This window comes from Sorex fumeus, unplaced genomic scaffold (genome assembly GCF_029834395.1).
Source record: "Sorex fumeus unplaced genomic scaffold, SorFum_2.1 ptg000008l, whole genome shotgun sequence".
Classification (NCBI taxonomy): Eukaryota; Metazoa; Chordata; class Mammalia; order Eulipotyphla; family Soricidae; genus Sorex; species Sorex fumeus.
The window spans coordinates 76,479,548-76,500,336 of record NW_026606065.1 but is presented as its reverse complement, the minus strand read 5'-3'; the positions used below and the strand labels follow the sequence as shown (position 1 = coordinate 76,500,336).

The 20,789-nt window shown below is 41.1% G+C and overlaps 1 protein-coding gene across 2 annotated transcripts in view; it reads left to right on the top strand.

The window, feature by feature from the left end:
* The window catches only part of ENOX1 (ecto-NOX disulfide-thiol exchanger 1), a 470,609-nt gene that overhangs the window by 275,413 nt on the left and 174,407 nt on the right, over positions 1-20,789 (top strand). For both annotated transcript variants that reach the window (XM_056109825.1, XM_056109824.1), the window contains exons 6-7: positions 17,292-17,465; positions 18,672-18,878. In XM_056109825.1, the coding sequence (XP_055965800.1) occupies positions 17,292-17,465; positions 18,672-18,878 (381 nt within the window). The remainder of the gene's footprint in view (positions 1-17,291; positions 17,466-18,671; positions 18,879-20,789) is intronic.

The window sequence follows — 20,789 nt, the reverse complement described above, 5'->3', positions numbered from 1 at the left end:
GCACATTGCCCAGCATCTTTCTTAAGTGACTAATAAATGTTACATGAGCTTCGTCCCTCAGAAGGACCAAGGGCAGTATGCCACTTTAGGCATGTTATTTTTCCAGCTCTAAACTGAATGGAGAATTCTAACAAGGAGAATGACATTGTTCTGCTGAGACCTTGGGTTTCAGTGGGAATGAAGAAATGCACCTCTCTCTCTCTCTCTTTCTCTCTCTCCTTCCTCTCCCTCTCTTTCTTTCCTCCCTCTCCCTCTCCCCCTCTCTCTTTCCCCCTCTTTCCTCCCACTCTTCCCTCCCTCTCTCTCTCACACACTCACTCACTCATACTCACATATGTACCCTCACTCTTCCTTTTTTTTAATGCCCCCTCTGCATCTCTTTCCTGTTCTATACTTCTCAAATACAATTATATATTGTGTTTACTATGTTGAACTGTAGTGAACTCTTTACACACGGGTTCGTGGTTAGTACCATTCTGGTGAACCCAGAGGTGTTTGAAATAGAAAACCATACTTTACATGTATGCATTGATTGCTTATTTTAAGTTGCAGAATCATATATAATTTGACCCTACAATAAAAAAATTGAAGCTGACAGTGCAGGTTTTAGCCTTCAATCTGAGTTGAGAACTCCAAGGTAAACCCATGACTAGGCCCCAAATATTGTGCGCCTCTGCTTCTCTGCTCTATCCTGTGAATCCCTGGAAACTATAAATAGACTCACTAAAACTAGGATAGTGTGGACCACCATCATCATCTCCAATTCCAGAGATGCTGGAATTGGGCAAATGTCTAGTCTTTAACCTCAGTTTCTTCATTCACCTGTGCCGGGCCGGGGATCTTGGAAAAACAGAAGGGAATTAGCTTATAAAATCACTGAAAGAGAATTTAAAAACATGGTATTGCATAAAAGTAGCAATTCAAAATGAAATTCCTCTGGAAATGAGAATGGGAAGCAAACCCTGAATGAAGAATAAAAACATTCTTGGACAGTTTCAACTGGACAGGAAATAATTCATTTCAAAAGAAGATATGGGTGATCATCATTGCTTTTAACCTTGAACTCTCTGGGAAAAATAAAATGTCTGGGGTATGCTTTTTCATGCAGAAAATGAGTTCTCTGTGTCTGTAATATTGAGGGAGCAACACTGGAGAAAGTAGCACCGCACCAAGTCATTATAAATGCTTCTTCAGGTATTCTGCACCCAACCCAAAGGACTGAATTCATTTTCAATGGCAATTTGTTAGGTAAATTATTCCGTCTCAGTTTACTTCTCTAGAAAAAAAATTTTAAATAAAATCACTGCAACATGAGGGATATTTGCCAAAAATGACAATATGGACTATATGGTTTAGTAGGGATGGTATGGTTTAGTATTGGTGCTTTCTAAATTAAAACACAAATCAGCAGGTAAATATTTGCAACTGAACAGGGCCCAGGTATAACAGGTCATCTTAATGTCAGGCGATGTTGTCCAATTTTAATTTACTAAAAAGACAGATGTGGGGAGGTGTACACTGAGAAATAAAAATTTAATAGCATAGCCATTTGAATTATTACACTAAAATAGGATTACAAAGAGAAAGTTAAATATAAGTAAGGGGAAAGCAGATTAGCCAGGCAGTGAGCCCAATTGGTGTGTCTGGGCGTGACTCCTAATCCCCAGGACAGAAGAAGTGAGGAAATAGCTCTGAATTCTGTCATCTCATTTCCAACTGCAAAACAAACCAACAAACATATTGGGTCCTAGAGAATAAGCAGCAGGTTTCTCCCTAATCTGAAGTTGTTGGAGAAATTTCTCCTGTGGGGAAACTCCTTAGCACTGTCTCCCCAGTTGTTTTCCTCTGAGACTCTCCTGACTGCCATCAAAAAGACAACTCCCTAGAATGAGAATAGACAATAAAAAGTTAGTTTAGAAAACATCAGTGAGTCATAATATACCTTTTTAAAAAAAATAAAGGATGCTATGGTTAAACTGCACCTATGTGCTATGTAACACGAGCATATATCTTATGTATATAATATTCATTATTAAAGTGATATCTGATGTGTAGAAATCAACTCCTGTATAGCAGACACTCTGTAAAACCCTGTATTTTTTTAAATTTTATCTGTGGGCAATACCGGGCTGTGCTCCGGGCCTACTTCTGTCTCTGTAGTCAGGGTTCTTTCCTGTCAGTGTTTGGGGGACTTGGGGGACCATATGTGGCACCTAGGATCAATGTACTACTATAGTATCTGATGTACTATCTATCTATCTAGCTAGCTAGCTAGCTAGCTATTTGTTTGGGTCACACCCAGCAATGCACAGAGGTAACTCCTGGCTCATGCACTCAGGAATTACTCTTGGTGTTGCTTGGGGAACCGTATGGGATGCTAGGAATCGTACCCGGGTCAGCCACATGCAAGGTAAACTCCCTACCTGCTGTGCTATCACTCCAGCCTCTCTAACATATTTTAAAGACATGAAGGGGCTGGAGCGATAGCACAGCGGTAGGGCGTTCGCCTTACAAGTGGCCAACATGGCCGACCCGAGTTCGATTCCTCCGCCCCTCTCGGAGAGCCCGGCAAGCTACCGAGAGTATTCGATATGCCAGACACAGTAACAACAAAGTCTCCAATGGAGACGTTACTGGGCCCGCTCGAGCAAATCGACGATCAACGGGAGGGCCTTTACCTTTACCTTTACCTTTACCTTAGTCTTTGAAAAATCTCTATTGAGGTTAGTATTCTTTTTAATCCTTTTTCTGCAGATGAACAACCCAAGTATACGAAGACAGAGAGGTAGTACAGGGGCTAAGGTGCTTGCCTTGTACATGGTTGACCCTGGTTTATTCTCTGGCACCACATAAATTCTCACAAATACCTCCAAGAGTAATCCCTGAACACTGCCAGACATGGGCTCAAAACAAAGAAACAAGCAAACAAAATATAACCGTATAAAGAAGCTGTAAATGTTAGAAGAGAGACTCTGCCCTTGACCTAGAATGCAGGCTACTTGTTACTGCCTCTGCTCCTAAATTCTTTGTTTCCTTTCTTTTAATCTTTTGTTCTATTTATTTCCCTTCTGACCCTATTCTTTTTTAAATTTTAGTTTTTAATTGAATCACAGTGAGATACACAGTTATAAATTTGTTCATGATTGGGTTTCAGTCACATAACGTTTCCAGCACTGTCCCTTCACCAGTGTGCATTTCCCACCACCAGTGTCCCCATTCTTATTCTTATTCATAATCTGTATTTTTAGCCCATTACTCATTTAACTGATAATACTATGTTTAGAATGAGATGTTTCCTTAATACATCTATGGTCTCATTTTAAGTTTTTAGACCTTAGGTAAGTTCAGGCTTCATTTTTACCTCTTTTGTAAGCTTGTGTTCTTTAACTGGCATTTATTTGGTGGAGAGATTTCCCCCAAGCAGTACTCAGGAGGCCTGGAAGCCCCTGAGTATTCTCAACGGGTGAGGGCCCCACAATGTATAGGTGGGGCTCCATATATTCCTCAGACCATACTTCTCAGACCATGAAGTGCCAGGGCTCCTCCAGGGTTTCAAGTTCTGCGGACCATGCAGTGCCAGAGATGGAACCATAGTTGGCTGCATACAAGGCATTTGCCTTAACCTCTTCTGTACTCTTTCCTCCCTGTCTAAGTGGAATTTTATTTATGCCATTGTTAGAGAATTGCATTCTCCTGTTGTCAGAAACTACATTGTAATGAAAAGGGATCTATTCCTGTGCCGGTCACTCAAGCTTTTCTAAGTTGATTGACATGGCATGAATTTAGAGGCTTTGATAATTTTTCTCCTCCCTCTCTGTCTCATTCCTTGAAGACCAGGCCCATTAATTTGCTTGCTGAGCTGGTAGGAGAGTGACCAGATGCTGCACCAACCAGCACTCAGAGACCTGACACGCCCCTGTGTTCTCATTCCCATACCTTGTGCCTCCTATTCTCTTGATCTGTAGCATGTCAGGAGCAAGCATCCTATTTCCCCATCCAGAGGAACAACTCGCAGATACCCTCTGACTCTCATTGTTCCATTAATAGGATAAATATCAAAACAAAAAACAAAAAACAAGACAAAAAAATCACATTTGCTCAATAATCTCACATGAATTTCTGCCATTAATTTGCAGTCCAGACAACTAAATAATATGCATTTCTCCCTTTTTGACTAAGAAATCTGTAACTTTTATAACATCTTTGATGTATTTAACCAACGTTTGCTGAGGATGGACCATGTGCCAAGAACTGTGTTGGACCCAGGAGATAACATCACTGTTCAAGCACATCAGTCAACCTTGCCTGCGCCCTAGCAGAAAAATGAAATTAATATTAAATTAGTCTCTAACTCTAAAACCACACAGTTTTGAAGTTTGCTGTAGGAACACTCAAAATGTGTTTACTTTTAAAATAGACTCCCCTTTCTTTCTGAGTTCAGCTAGATCCTCGTCTTATTTAAAGAAACCAACTCTATGTTGCTGATACTCCTTCACACAGTAAATTTAAATTGAAACCTACATAAATTGTTTAAGATAATATGATGTGAATGTTTTCTTTGAAGCCAAATATTGAATACGTTTTCCTTTGTTCTTGTTTAAATTTATAAGATGTTACCTATCTCCCAGATGCCTTTGTAAACTGAAACCAAGATGGATAAATTAAATCAAAAGGTGGGGCTCTATATATTGCCTCAGAAAGATGCAGGTTTCAAAGAAAAGAACCTCTGAAGATATTTACAAGCCGTGAAAGATATAACCACTTCTGCTGTTAGGATCACGGACCCCAACAGGTTTTTTGTGATACCAGGCTCCAGCTTAAAAAATAGGAAACCAAGCAAGAAGACCTTGGATGCCTGCATGAGACATCCTGATATAAACTATGTGGTCTTCAAACATATACTGGGAGAGAGAAATGGATAAATGATGAGACAGACAAATAGCTATGTAAAAATTAAAGAGTGCTTTTTAAGCACTTGACTGAATATTTAAAAATTATTCTCAAGGCTCAATAGGTTTTTTTGCCTCTACTGCCTTGCCTGAGATGCTGAGAGTTAGAACAAAGCAGAGAACACCAGGAGCCTATTCAGACCCCCCCCCCCCCCCCACACACACACACACACTATCATTATGTAACAGTCCTGCTGTACAAAGTCACATAATATCGTACAGAGAGAAAATTAATCATCAGCTAATGAGATAGGAATGTGAAAAGAAGTGTAAAAGGAGTAATTTAGAGTCCCCAATTATAGCCTATTCTCCTGGGCTTCCTGTGGGCCTCACTGGCTAATCCCAGGTCCAGCCTTGTGAGAAGGACATCAGGGGCAGGAGAGGGACAAGCAGTAAGATACAGAAACTCCAGCTTCTGAGCTCACAAAAAGGCTCTGGCAACACTTCAGAGGGAAGCAGGTGAGAACCTAAATTGCTATGGGAACAAAAAAGATGATGATGATGATGATGATGATGATGATGATGATGATGATGATGATGATGTAGGAAACTTTTCCCAGCTAAGTGTGTTCTGAAAACCCAATTGGATATGGCTGTCTACAGCAGGTTTAAGCATGTAAAAGAAATGAAAGGGCAAGTGCCCGAGGACAGATGACTGGTTAAAGAAACTTTGGTACATCTACACAATGGAGTACTATGTAGCTATTAGAAAAGATGAAGTCATGAAATTTACATATGAGTGGTAGGTACTACATGGAAAGTATCGTGCTAAGAGAAATGAGTCAGAAAGAAAGGGATGGACATAGAAAGATTGCATTCATCTGGGGAACATAAAGTAACAAAATAGGAGACTAACACCCAAAAATAGCCGAGATAAGTACCAGGAGGTTCACTCCATGGCTTGGAGGCCAGCCACACATGCTAGGGGGAAAGGCAGCTCAGAGAGAGAAGGGAGCACTAAATAAAGGGTGTTGGGAGGATCTTCCCAGGATGGGAGATGCATGCTGAAAGTAAACTATAGACCGAACATGATTGCCACTCAATGCCTCTTTTGCAAACCACAGCACCCAAAAGGAGAGAGATAGAGAACAAAAGGGAATGCCCTGCCACAGAGGCAGATTGGGATAGGGCGATGGGTAGGAGGGATACAGGGATCCGTGGTGGTGGAAAATGGGCACTGGTGGAGGGATGGGTACTTGATCATTGTATAATTGAAACCCAAACACAAAATTTTGTAAGTCTACAACTCTACCTCATGGTGTTTCACCAAAAAATTAAAAAAAAATAAATCATAGGTTGAGAAAAAAAAGAAAGAAAGAAATAGGCAAATCCTCAAGTTACATATCAAGATTGTTTAATAGAGATGGAGGAAGATAGATGCCTTGAATACTGTCAACAGTCCATTCTGAAGTCAACTCAGACAAGATGAAGAAACAAGTGAGAAGGGGCCCGCAGGCCACGCAGCAGGAAAAATAACCGAGGGGGGCAGATTTCCAAGGCAAGGAATTTAGAGTAATCCTGTACGAAGACTTGGCAACTCAGGATGAGAAATCCACAACAAAGGGTTCAGGAGAAATCAATGTTCAGAGGGCCAAAGGGATTTCTCCAAACGAGGCTCTTTTCTCCTTCTAGAGGCTGAGTCAGACCTGCCAGGAGAAATCTGCTGGTGAATGAGAAGGGGCAGGGGCTCTCAAAGTTATATTGCCTCTTCATAGATGCTGAGGGTCAGCAGAGGGAACTCTGGAGACAGGAAGAGAACCCTAGATTCAGGAAATTCACCGGAAAATGCAGAATCTTCTCTTTAGTCTCAAAATATCAGCTGCAGAGTTGCACAGCAGATCTTGTGGGCACCATATATTCATGTCTTTGCTAAATGAGGTTAATCACTGTGTGTCAATTCGGCCAAGACTGCCTCAATGATGAGATGTGAAGCTCTGGGCACAAGCCTGGCACAAAGCAAGCGTTCGAAAGGGACTTATCCTTTAATCAGAATGTACCAAGTCAGTGAAAAAGCGAAACAGCAGAGCTCAGAATTATGAATGGTGGGAAGTAAGCAGGCAGGGCTAATTAAAGAAACCAGCTTCTTCCTGGCCTATGTCTGGGGATTGCCTTTGACCTCTGAAGAAAGCTCTCCTTTCAGAGAAGGGTTTGAGGAAGCTGGGTGCTGAAGCTGAAAGAGACAAGATTTAGGTTTTCCTAAGGACTTCCTTCATGTAGGATAAGTCTAGGGAAGAGAACTCAACCTGTTTTCGTAGCGCTCAGAACAAGGACGAGAGATTTAGTCACAGCAGTCGAAGTCCTGAGGCAGCTGGGAAGAATCCATTTTCATCATGAAAATGGTCAGAAATGAAATAGAAATACACTCAAATTCTAGTTCCAGCCACCGTCTCTTCTCTTTTAAATAGAAGCCAAGGTTGAACAATCCCCGACCTGGTGGTGCAGTCCTGACTTTTCCATGCTCGGAGGCCAACAAAATCAGAACCATTGGTGCTCAAATTATCAGTGTCAGTTTGGGCACGTCAAGTAAGCTCACTGGGCATCAAATTCTCTTTGTTTTGGTGGCAACACTGCCAGTGCTCTGGATCTGCTCCTGGCAGTGTTCACTGACATATGTGCTACCTGATCATACTCCTGTTTGCAAAGCAAGGGACCCACCCCCTTCGCTATCTCCCTGCCCTCATATTTTTCCCTCTCTAAAAACCTTGAAGAGTACTACGTTGGCAAAACTACATAGCATACAAATATCTCTCAGCTTGGAAAGGTCCCAGGCCTTTTGCTCCCTCAGTGAAGCTCTCCAGGCCTGGCCAGCAGTTTCTGGGTCTCCTTTAGAGGCCAAGTGTACAGAAAGTGAGTTCTCCAGTAACTACAGGAATCTGAGCAGCTTGCTCTGGTAAGGTGCCTGCTCAGACCTCTGAGCAGAAAATATGCTGGTGTCAAATTCAGAAGGCAGGGCATGCATTTCACAAATGCTTTGATGGGCTTTCTTCACAGCCTGTTTGCTCGGAACGGGTTTGGTTGTCCAGTGCCTGCTCTGCACACAGATTGCTGGAAAGATCTGACAGAATTCCTTTTGCACATCATTTTTTCTGGTGCCCGCTTGGGTCCGAAGTTTTGAAATTCTCTTCACTTGGTGTCATGTCATATTTTCAAACATGGACACAGATCTCGAGTGCGTCAGCAGGGCCTGAAATGGCCTGTTGAAGGCGGCCTCCTTCCCTACGGCCCCAGGAGAGCCAGCGTTATTGATGGAATGAGGTCATTGTTCATCACTGGTGCAGGAGCAGGGCTCCAGAACTCACTCTGGACACAGGTACATCTCAAGTTTGAATGAAATACCTCCATCTCCACCTGTGGTTCTCTTTGAGAAGATCACAGAAGCACTTTCTATTTCCTCTTTCTTCAATATTTTGCCTGCAGACATTCTCTTATAAAATACATCCCCCATGTTAATTTATAATCAGTGGGATGGATTTGTGCACCACTATGTAGCAATCTTCAAGGTTGGTTTTTGTGTGTTTTTCTTTTGTTTTGTTTTGTTTTCAAAAAGGGAAAATCTAAGAGCAATTCTGCTTCCAGGGCACTGAGAGTGAACATTTCTTTTCCTTCCAAGAAAACACAGAAATATCTTTGTATTTATGATCCCTTGAAGGTATATTTCAGGAATGCCATTTTTATCTACAGTCTTCACTGCAGACATTGAAGACTTGGGTCAGCTGTCCCTCTGCTCCTGAATTCCTCTTGAAACATACCCTCAGGCGCCCAGAGCTGCTGTAATCAATTGCATAACCATCATGGCTTAGAGAAGCAAGTTACTCTCTCATAGTTATGGAAGTGAGAATGTGAAGTCAAGAGTGTCAGCAGTGATTGAAATGAGTCAGAAGGAAAGGGTCAGGTATAGAATGACTGCATTCATGGCTAGGGAAAACAGAGGCTAGGAGGGCTGATCAATGGTTGGAATCAACCACAAGTGTGTGTGGGGTGGAGGGTAGATAAGATACAGAAGGGACCAGTATGACAATAATAGATGGACATGATCATGTTGAACAAGAATTGAGTGTTAAAAGTAGGTAAAGGGCTATTCCTGATAGCATTTCAATATCTGTATTGGAAACCACAATGCCCAGGAGAGAGAGAGAGTGAAGGAGGGGGGGGGGGAGAGAGAGAGAGAGAGAGAGAGAGAGAGAGAGAGAGAGAGAGAGAGAGAGAGAGAGAGAGAGAGAGAGAAGCCTGCCATAGATACAAGCTGGAGGATAGGAAGGTGGGGGGTGATGGGAGGGAAACTTGGGACACTGGTGCTGAGAAATGTACACTGGTGGAGGGATGGGTGTTGGGACACTGTATGACTGAAACCTAATTATGAACAGCTTTGTAAAGATCTATATCACAGTGATTTGATAAAAAAAAAAGTTGGTTTTTTTTAAGAGTGTCAGCAGTGGTATACCCTCTCTGCAGGATCTAGGGAAGACTTGCTCCAAGCCTTTATCCTAGGGTTTGTCTTTTGCTGGGCATTCTGGGTGTTCCAGGGATGTCCCTGCCTACACATAGTGTATCTGTCTCTGTCCTTATTATAAGGTAGGCTACTCCTGTCTCTCTGCTCAGAGATCACTCCTGGCAGAGCTCAAGGTACCACATGGGGTGCTGGGGACTGAACTAGAGTTGTCTGAATTCAAGGCAAACACCATTCCAGCTGTACTATCCCCTTGGTCCTGCCGTGCATCTTTTCACAGAAATATCTCCAGTCTGAGATGACTTTGGACTGTAGATGTTTCCTTTCTGGGTGCTTCTATGGCATCTTTTATTTTAATGATTCACAATTATTGTCAGCATTGGGGTCTTTGAGCTCTAGTACAGCAGACAGGGTATTTGTCTTGCACATAACTGATCTGGGTTCAATCTCTGCCACCCTCTGTGATCCCGTAGGCCTTTATTGGAGTGATCCCTGAGCCCAGAGTCAAAAGTATGCCCTAAGAACCACAAGATGTGGGCCAGAAACAAATAAAAAATAAAGTTGACAGCATTGGACTTTGTATTTAGTTTGTTTCTGTGACTGAACTGTCACTTTCACAAAGGAGGGACACCCCTCTTATCCCATCTTGAAAAGTAAAGCACTTAAGCAGAATTTCCCACCCCTCATAGGCACTCAGATATTTATCAGCGGTGACCCTTGGGCACCATGCTTGTCAGGCTCTACATGTTGTCAATCTTGTGACCAAAACTGCATTATTTTTGATGTCACATTGCTCATCTGTCTTGAGTCCATACCACAGTATGCTGGATATTAATTATGTTAAATACTTTGGGCTGCTCTCCTTCCTTCCTTCCTTCCTTCCTTCCTTCCTTCCTTCCTTCCTTCCTTCCTTCCTTCTTGGATTCTGTGATTAACAGTACTATGATACTGTTAATGATAATACTCATGCACGTAATTCCAACACCACACCCATAACCAGTGTACCTGCCTTCCTCCCTTTTTACCCATCTGCACCAACTCAGCTGTGTGGATCATTTCTCCCTTTCTGTTGCCTTTGACCCTTTGTTTCTACTTTGTTATGTGTCTTTAAACCCCAGCAACATGGAAAGAACTAGAGGGTTGTCCCCATTGGTCCTATTTAATCTTCACTGGAATATTAAAATTAAATATGATTATCCCCAATTTGCAGATGTGTAAAATGAGTCTTAGAAAGATTGGGTAAAGGTCCTAAGGTCATTTATATTTATATGAGATGAAGATATGAAAGCCCAGAGTGGTGAAAGTTGCATGGTGGCTAACCAGCTGGGCCCAGTTCTTTGGTCAGTCTACTTTAAAAGTGAATTTACAAGAACAATTTTTAGATTAAGAAAAATATAGGACATGGAATTTAGAAATAACAAGAAGTGTTATCCAGGGGACTGGAGCAATAGCACAGCGGGTAGGGTGTTTGCCTTGCATGCGGCCAACCCGGCAGAGCCGACCGAGTCAGGTTCGATTTCTCCGCCCCTCTCAGAGAGTCCATCAAGCTACCGAGAGTATTGTGCCTACATGGCAAAGCCTGGCAAGCTACCCGTGACTTATTCGATATGCCAAACAACAAGTCTCACAATGGAGACATTACTGGGCCCACTCAAGCAAATCGATGAACAATGTGAAGACAGTGCTACAGTGTAGTTGTCTAGGAGTGATCCCTGAGCGCAGATCCAGGAGTAAACCCTAAGCATCACTGGGTGAGCCCCCTAATTGCAAAATAAATAAAAATCATTACTTTAATTGTTTATAAATGTAACTGATTTAGAGAAGAGCATGGTTTTTCTCTTGCAGTGGGCAGTGGGAAGCTGTCAACAAACCTTCAACTTTCTTTTTTTTTTTTTCTCTCAGAAAAGCAAGTGTTCCATTTATTCTTTTTTTTAAAATCCTTTTGTTTTTTCTTTTTTAAAAATTTTATTGAATCACCATGAGATAGTTATAAGCTTTCATATTTGTGTTACAATTCCACAATGATCAAACAACCCTCCCTTCATCAGTGCATATTCCCCACCACCAATATCCCCGGTATACCCTTCTTCCCACCCTCCCTCTGCCTCCATGGCAGACATGATTCCCCATAATCTCTCTCTGCTTTGGGGCATTATGATTTGCAATACAGATACTGAGCGGTTATCATGTTTGGTCCCTTATCTACTTTCTGCACACATCTCCTATCCCGACCAATTCCTCCAGCCATCTTTTTCTTAGTGATCCCTTCTCTATTCCAGCTGCCTTATTCCCTTTGCTCATGAGGGAGGCTTTCAGCTATGGAGCAATCTGTCTGTCCCGTGTATCTACTCTCCTTAGGAGTCAGCCTCATGTTATGTTGTTTTATACTCCATAAATGAGTGCAGTCCTTCTATGTCTGTCCCTCTCTTTCTGGCTCATTTCACTAAGCATGATACTCTCCATGTCTATCCATTTATATGCAAAGTTTTTGACTTCATCTCTCCTGACAGCTGCATAGTATTCCACTGTGTAGATGTACCAAAGTTTCTTTAACTGATCATCTGTTCTAGGGCACTTGGGTTGTTTCCAGATTTTGGCTATTGTGAACAGTGCTGCAATAAACATATAGGTACAGATGTTATTTTTACTGTGCTTTTTTGCATCCTTGGGATATATTCCCAGAAGTAGTATTGTGGAGTTATATGGAAGCTCAATTTCTAGTTTTTGAAGGACTGTCCATATTGTTTTCCAGAAAGGCTGAACTACTGAGCATTCCCACCAACAGTGAAAGAGTATTCCTTTTTCCCCACATCTATGCCAGCACTGGGTGCTTTTGTTCTTTTGAATGTGTGCCAGTCTCTGTGGTGTGAGATGATATCTCATTGTTGTTTTGATTGGCGTCTCCCTGATGACTAGTGATGTGGAACATTTTTTTCATGTGCCTTTTGGCCATTTGTATTTCTTTTTTGAGGAAACTTCTGTTCATTTCTTCTTCCCATTTTTAATGGGGTTGGAGGTTTTTTCTTGTACAGTTCTACTAGTGTCTTGTATATCCTGGATATTAATCCATTATCAGTTGGGTATTGGGCAAATATTCTTTCCCATTCTGTAGGTACTTTCTGTATTCAGATCAAAATGTCTCCATACATACCAAGGTTTTTTTCTGAAGAGATGATATATCAGATTTTGAGTCAATAATTCTCCTGCAGGTAGAATTCTACATGCTCATCAGAGCCCCTCCAGCAAGTCCTGGCTTCCATATACTTAGCATCTCACTGGCTTGACCTTCTACCTGGACCTAATAGAGGAGGACTAAGCCTTGAATTCCGCTAGTAGATACTCAGCTGGGCATGGAGCCAGCAAGGTTTCCACCTGTGGCCCAAGACACAAGGTCATCTTTATTCCCAAGCCTATGGCCTTGTCTGGATCTGCAGGTCCAGCTCAGCTCACCTGTCTGATTAAGGAATTGTTGTCTACCCGTGACCCCCTAAGTGTTTCTGCCAAACCCAATATCCTTTAAACCAGATCCAAAGTCTGCAGGGCCTGCAACCTGCAAGCAGAACAGCCCGCCTACTCCAGAGTAGCTGACCTGCTCGGAATTGAGTTTCATCCACTGCTACAAACCTCCGCTCAGGACTTGACCTGACCACTTCCTCTTTCCTCTGACTAATCTCTTGGAACACTGTGCCCTGCTATTGGTACTGACAGCTGACCTCAGCCCCTCAGCTGCGGCTCTGCCCAGCATCCACACCCACACCTGAACCTGTTATGTCCAGCTCTAATGGGTCAGGCCCTTAATGTCCTTTATTTCAAACAGAACATATTTACTTTTTACCAGCAGATGTCAGGTCCTTTATCTGAATGGAGGGACAGAAAAGGGGCAAGTGATGAGCTGTGGATGGGAAGGGGTCAGAGATGGGCAACCTGACCAGCACAGAGCCCCTAGCCTGGCAGAATGCACTCTGGCTTGCATGAAGGACCAGAGCCCTTCTATGTTGGGCTGACTTCCCCATGGCTTCGTGACCACACCGTGGCTGAGTTATTTCAGTTGCCCTTTGTTTCTCCACATGTCCCCTCCTGGAAAGCTCCTTTAGTCTTTTGAGCTCAATTCACATTCCTCAGTGCTGGTCCTGAGTTTGGCGCCCATCCCTCAAGCTGTCTTTAAACGCTGTGATAGAGATCTCTGAGTATTGACCTCTCAAACTCTAGATCCAAGAAATCGCATGTGCTCAGTAAAAGAATAAATAGATGAGAGAAGGAACTGGTCAGGTCTCTGAATTTCTGATCACAAACTTCAACCCTCCTCTCCAAAACACCCATCTAATTGAGAAAACACTAAATTACAAATCTGGAAACAGAATTTTAATGCCTGCTGATGCCTTGTCCAGTTGGAGCAATATGACCAATGATGGAACCTTCTGTCCTTGCAGCCAGCCAGCAAGACAGGGAGACAAGAAGACAGGGACACCACTCCAAAAGTAAAAATCCTTTCATCTTGTCTAAGGACAATTTCTAAAAGTTAAGTTCTACCACATATTTAGATGCTTTCTTGCTACTGTTTAGGTCTCTTTCCTCTTTTTCACTGATTGGAAGTACAACTCCTTATCTCTCAGGATGTCAGGGCATCTTTTCCAAGAAAGACAAGGAACCAGCTCTAGAGTTCTCCTCCTGTCCTCGCTTCTATCTTCTTCTGTGTATGTCTTTCTCAGACTTCTAAAATTTAGGTGTTTTCTCAAATGAGCAAGTGGTACATAATGGGTTCCTGTACTGTTTGAGAAAAGTTTACATCTGTTGATGTATTGTTAAAAACTTAAAAAATAAAAAGTACTTAAAAAGTTAAAACTTTTAACTTAAAAACTTAAAAGGTGCCAGACGATACTGTAGCAGGTAGGGCTTGCTGATCTGGGTTCAATCCTCAACACCCTATTTGGTCCCCCAAACCCACTAGGATTGATCCCTGAGTGCAGAGCCAGGAGTAAGCCCTGAACACCACCAGGTATATCTCCAAAACAAACAAAAAGTTAAAGGGTTTTGTTTGTGGTTGTTGTTTTTAAAGTCTAATTCTTCCCTACTTTCTTCTCTAAAATGCAGAATCTCAGATCTTTTGGAGGGTCCAATGTGACTTAAATGTTAATTCCATTCTAAGGTTTTTTCAAACTACTGCACTTATCATACAGATTTCATTAAGCTTCATAGTCTCTTAATGTTAATATATCAGAAAAAGCAAAGTAACTCTTGTCGTTTATTAAAATATTTTGCCCAACAGTTATAGCTTGTGTTCCTGTTTCTGAGGATGTATTTACTTATCTGGCCTTAAAAACAAAATAGAAATCTGTTATAACTGAAAGAAAACGTAAGCGTTGGGCTTTTCATCTCATTTGTGAGAAACATCTGGTTATTATCATTCACAGGGCTCTCATTTTATTTGCAGTCCTGAATGATTTCAGTCTTAAATCACCCTGTGTTGGCAAACTATAGCAAGAGCCAGGCCAGGAAAGAAACAGATGTAGCTTACGTATGAAATGAGATTAAATACAAGTATAAGCATGACAATATTCCCATTGTCATTATTTTTCTTTTTAATATATTCACGTTGGAAGTCAATATTTTATTTCTGTCATAATGGTGGTGAAAACAATTCTGTTCTGGAAATTCTTTAGAATTGGCACCTGGGTTCGAATGAAACATTCTGATTTTTTTTTAGAGTAATTGTTTAAGCAGTGTATTGTATCATGTTAGATCAATCTAGGTAGAAATTCTTAAGTAGTCAGAAAAGATATGTTTAACTATAAAGCCAAATATCTGAGTCCTCATTCTGATTCTACCTTTTGCTTTACATTGTCTGTTGAAAATTTCATTTAATGTCTTTAATCCTTAATTCCTTTGTCTGTAAAATAGGAATAATCACCTGTAAAACTCTGTAAGAATATTAAATCAACAACTAGAGTTTGAGTTTTGTCTCTTTTACTCCTACTGTTATGCCTATTTTATATCTCTTCATTTTGAGCAAGATCAGCCCACAAGTCTGGTGTTTTGTAATGCTATCACTTCAAGAGAGTATCCCACAGAAAAACCCATGTTACAGATGAAGAAGTTGAGAGCCACCATTACACAGGAAGTACCTAGTAGAGTGACAAGGTCACTACTTCAAAAGAGAAAAGCCTATTTTGGCATTTATACTTCGGGCTTAATGAAACCTCATTTTACTGAATTCACACTGGTATAGTCTCAAATTAAGTGGATTTCCTAATAAATGGGACAGCATTCCTCATGGGGTTGGCGGTGAGGATCACACGGCTTATTCTGTTCAACCCAGAAGAGGAGGAGATAAATCCAGGGTAGCTGGAGAAAAGCTGTATAATAAACCTTGTCCCAGAAAGGAAATTCATGCTGATCCTTCTGCAACCTCTGGCATTTCTTAGAAAACAAAGGGTTAGCTGTCATTTTATCTACTTCTGGGCTTCTCCAACCTTTTGGCACAGGTAAGTAAAGAATGAGGCCACTTGTGTGGGGGGGAGGATTGAAGGCTGAGATGCATTGGGGGATGTGTGGAGGCAGTAAAGACATTGGCTGTGAACACACAAGAAGGTACGAGGGGAACTGCAATCCCGTGAATGAGGAGGCAGAAAAAGAGAGAAGAGAAGGAACAGTGAACTCCTGGAGCAGCAGTGAACAGTCATCAACACAGCTCCTCGGGGCATCTATGGGGTTCATTTTTCTGGAATCTCAGCACCAGGGAGAGGTTTTCCTCACTACTTCAATATAAAGCATTCTTGCCCAGTCTGATCTGGCAGCTTGTTTGTGGGGGTTGGGAGTGCCTGCACATTTTTTTTTCATATAAATTTGAAAAATAACCCAAATAACCCAGAAATCATAACAAATAGGAATGTCCTGCTCCTGAGAGAAGAGGAAACCTGTGTCTTTTCTGCTGACAGAAAAACGTTTGGGAGAGAAATTCCTTTGCAGTACTCTGAGAACTCAATCAATATTTCAAAAGTCCCTGTTCTTTAAAATGTCATATTTAAAAAGTGAAACAAAACCCTAGTATCTTCTTAAAAATTATATGTTTCATTATCATTAAAATTAATTCAGTATTTATGTTGGAAAAATCTGTTCTTTATGTCTCTTCCATTTTTTAGTTTTTTTTTTTAATACAGGACATGAAATTTTCAGATGTGTAGACAGTTATCAGCTGACTGATTTATAGGAGAGTGTAATTATTCAATAAAATTCAGAAATATATATAGCTCATTTTATGCCTGCAGTATAATGCAAACATAATAATCATAACCATTTTTGGTCTTTATTTCATTTGGTCATTATTTCATTATTTATTTTATTGTGATCTTTATTACAATGCATCATTGTAAAGTATGCACATATAAGTTCAACTTTCCTAAATTTAGGTCATTTAGGTGAGAAAGCTCTTTCGATAAAAGCAGGTTAACAATTACAGCCTAAAAAAATATATTGGTGTTAAGAAATTTGAAAATCACAGTAACAGCAAAACTTTATGGTGCTTAGTGTTACATATGCTATGGTATGGTGTTTATGTGCATGGCATTGAATATTACAGAATTACATATTATGCGAACATGCATAGTGCTTATGGTATTACATATTATATTACTTGATATGCTGTGTTTCTGTTATGTCACATTATTATAAAAATATTTAAGTGCTATAATTTTATTTTAATGTGCTTTTTTAAGTTCACTTTTTAATTTCCCCTTTTCTGGAATAGAATTTAATAATGCTACCTCTTAAGACAAGAGAGCGTTTAAAAAAAATAAAATTAAAAACAAAGTCAAATAATCCTTGTGGGAAATAACAAAATCAACAACAAAAGTTGGTTTAAGATCCTCCAGTCAAATGTTATCTTGCATCCTTTTTAGACTCTATCTGTGTGCCAGGCTTCGATCCTACACTCAATATGATGACTGGAATCACCCCCATAAACCCAATGATACCAGGAATGGGGCTGGTACCCCCTCCACCACCAACAGAAGTGGCTGTTGTCAAAGAAATTATCCATTGTAAAAGTTGTACACTGTTTCCTCAAAATCCAAGTAAGTGATAAATGTTAATTATCGCAATTTTCTTCTTTTCTTTCTTTTTTGTATATAGTATTGCCTTCCTTTTCAGATGTGACTCAATATTCTCCCACAGACATAGAGAATAGCTCTTCATTCCAGGGCAGGTCTTTGTCTTCAGAGTACATGTGGATGTGTCCATATGTCTGTCCAGGAGCTGAACAGATACCAGGAATGCAATATGTGCAATTTGAGATAGATTTCTGGCCTTTCGAATCCGTCTGAGTGCAATGAAGTCTATCATTTTCTGCAGAATATAGTGTGAAATATGTGAGCACTTCCATCCATCTTCGCAAATGTGGGAGAAAAACTCGGAAATGTGTTTTGCTAGATGGAAAATTGAATTAATTTGGCAGTTAGCAATTTGAGGGGGCTGGGAAGCTGCATCTCAGAGTTTCTGGTCCAAATTTCATTGCTTGGAGGAAGCATATTTAATGAAATAGATGGGCCAGACATTTTTTTAAATTTAGTTTAAAATACTAAGTTTACAGGCTTAAATAGCTAGGTTAAAAGAAAACAAAATTCATATTAATCAATGTTGCCTTTTATGTAAGTGGACTTTCCTGGATTTTGCTTAAGTGATCTACATATAAACTAGGAAGGATGTAGCAACAATGTACATTTTATCTTTTTATACAGTCTACACCAAAATTTAATAGTTTGCTCATTTAAATGTGAATAATGAAAAGGAGTGGTTTTTTTTTCCAGGCTCCTTGTTTCCCAGGCAAGTAAGTACCATGGAAGCTTTCAGGTTTTGTTCTCTGTGTTCTGCCTAGCTGCTCCATTATCCCACAACAAGACAGAGCAGATAACAAGCCCAGGGTTTTCATCATGTTGTCATTTCATGATGCCTTGCACTTTGTAAAATCCTCCCGCCCCTGTTTTCTGGGCTTCTGGATTATGAAGGGGAAATGGAATTATGCTCACATTTGCTTTATCTTTGTTCACGGACAAGCATAGCCGCTTAGTGTAGAAAAGAACAAAGATCATAGAGGAAACTGAGGAGGAGGAAGAAGGAGGAACTGAAAGACAGCTCCAGATGAGTCTGGTTGGTAGAGCTACTTATTAATATGCACAGGACTAACTTACTGGGCAATTTCAATGTAGGCTGTAGATCAAACAAACAAACAAAAAAGCACAAACAAACAAAAGGCCAACTCTCTGTCTTGTTGTGATTATTAGATCTCCCACCTCCTTCCACAAGAGAGCGACCTCCTGGGTGTAAGACAGTGTTTGTTGGAGGATTACCAGAAAATGCTACAGAGGAAATAATCCAAGAAGTCTTCGAGCAGTGCGGTGATATCACAGCAATTCGGAAAAGCAAAAAGAATTTTTGTCACATTCGCTTCGCTGAGGAGTTCATGGTTGATAAAGCCATTTACCTTTCTGGTACTTTGTGTTCCATAAGGGGATTTCGGGGCATTTTGTTCTGTGCTGGGATGTTAATAGATGCATATTCCCTTTTGCCTTAGTGTATAATGAAGTTCTCTCTGAGTGGAGCTGAAAAGGAGATATTCTGCCCTTTTTCTGCCCTGGTAGAAGCTGGGAGTTAAGTCTGTGCTCTTCAGGAATGATTTCTGACCTGAACCCTGCCTGAGTCTTTAGGCATTCCATTGCATTTCTAATTAAGATTCTCAAGTGCTTATTATATGGAAAGCAATATTATGAATACTAGGATTATTATTAGTGTTATTGGATGTAGTTCTCAGGGGGAATAAAGCACTCACTCTGCATAATTTTTTTTCATTTTTAAGAAGAGGTTCACTTTGCAGACACCAGGTTGTAGTGAAGTCTGTGGGCCCCCATAGTGGCTTATGTGCCGCAGAGGGGAGGGAGACGGTCACTCTCTCCCAATCCGCCTGTCACCCCAGGACCAGCTGAAAAGGTCAGGACTAACCGTTGGAAGAGTCAGTCCTACACCTTACCCAGGGTTTACAGGTTCTTTGTCTCGCCTCGCAGAAAAGAATTTCAGGAGTACAGGAGCAGTGAAGTAAAAAGAGATTTTATTTGGAGGTTTTTAGAAAGGGGAAGGAGAGAGAGAAAGTGAGAGAGAGCATCATGCTCAAGAGAGATGAGCTTCCCCAAAGGCAGAGAGAGCCCCGACACACATTCCAGCATTAGATATGAAAGCATGGAGATGCACATCTCATGAGGATGCACATCTCATGAGGGGAGATGTGGGCGATAAATGTGCTCTGCCATATGGACACAAGCAGCACAGGGGTTCAGGCAGCATATGTGTGGGTCCTCGTTCAAGGTGGCTGTTATAGGGTTTTCCAACCTGTCCCCACATGGGTCAAAGTTCTTTGCTAGGGAGGTTGCCAAAGGGATAGATACTCAATGGCCTTGTTTGACATTCCTTTCCAGGCCTTTTGTTCCTACTGGAGTTTCTCTGGCTAGAGGGGTCCATCCTTCTCTGGGTCTGTTGCTCGCTCTGGGTGAGGATCTTATCAGGTCTTGGTTCTTATGTTTGTAGCCCTGGCCCTATTGGTTTTATTACGTTCTAGGAATTCCATGGACACAGGCGCCCTTCCCTGTCTAACTGCCTACATCGGTAGAATGGAGATCCAATTCTTGCAGAAATTAGTGGGGAACTCCCAGGGAAGGTTCAGCGTCATTGCCCCATTGCAGGTCCTTGCTACTGCCTGCCACATTTTGTTCCAGTTCATACAGAGCACTTTTACAAATGTTTAAAATTAATCTATGGCTGCCTTCCTCTCTGGTATTGGAATACGTGTATGGAGTCTGTCAAGGCCTTTGTGCAAAGGCTGGTAAGTGTGATATTGATATCTGGCTTTAGAAGGATGTGTTTTTAGATTCGACTCACTGCCATTCCTTCACACTTTCCAAGTGCGAATTTCAACCTGCCACTCTGGGCATCACCTTTCTATTGCTCAGAGTTAACGACAGAAGGTAAGCAAAGAACAGGGCAAAACTAGTTGATCATAAATGATGACCAGGTTTGCTTGACCCTGCACTTGGCCCCTATAGCAATGAAATTTTCTTGCAAACCTCAGAAGCTTTTGAAGGTTATCCCAGCCCTGCTGAGACTTTCCTGAGCTCAGTTGGGATATGGAGATCTTGAACACTCTATTCCAAAAGGACCTACCTCACAAAATGAAAAAAGGGAAATTCAAAATCATACTAAAATAGAAGGGAAAAGGAAACAGAATTAAAATAGTTTGTAACCTGAAAACATCTGTTTCACTTTTCACATACTCCAGAGCTACAGCATTATAATAAACTACAAGACGAATAGTGTTTTTTATTTTATTTTTTTCAGCCATATTTTTTTCAGCC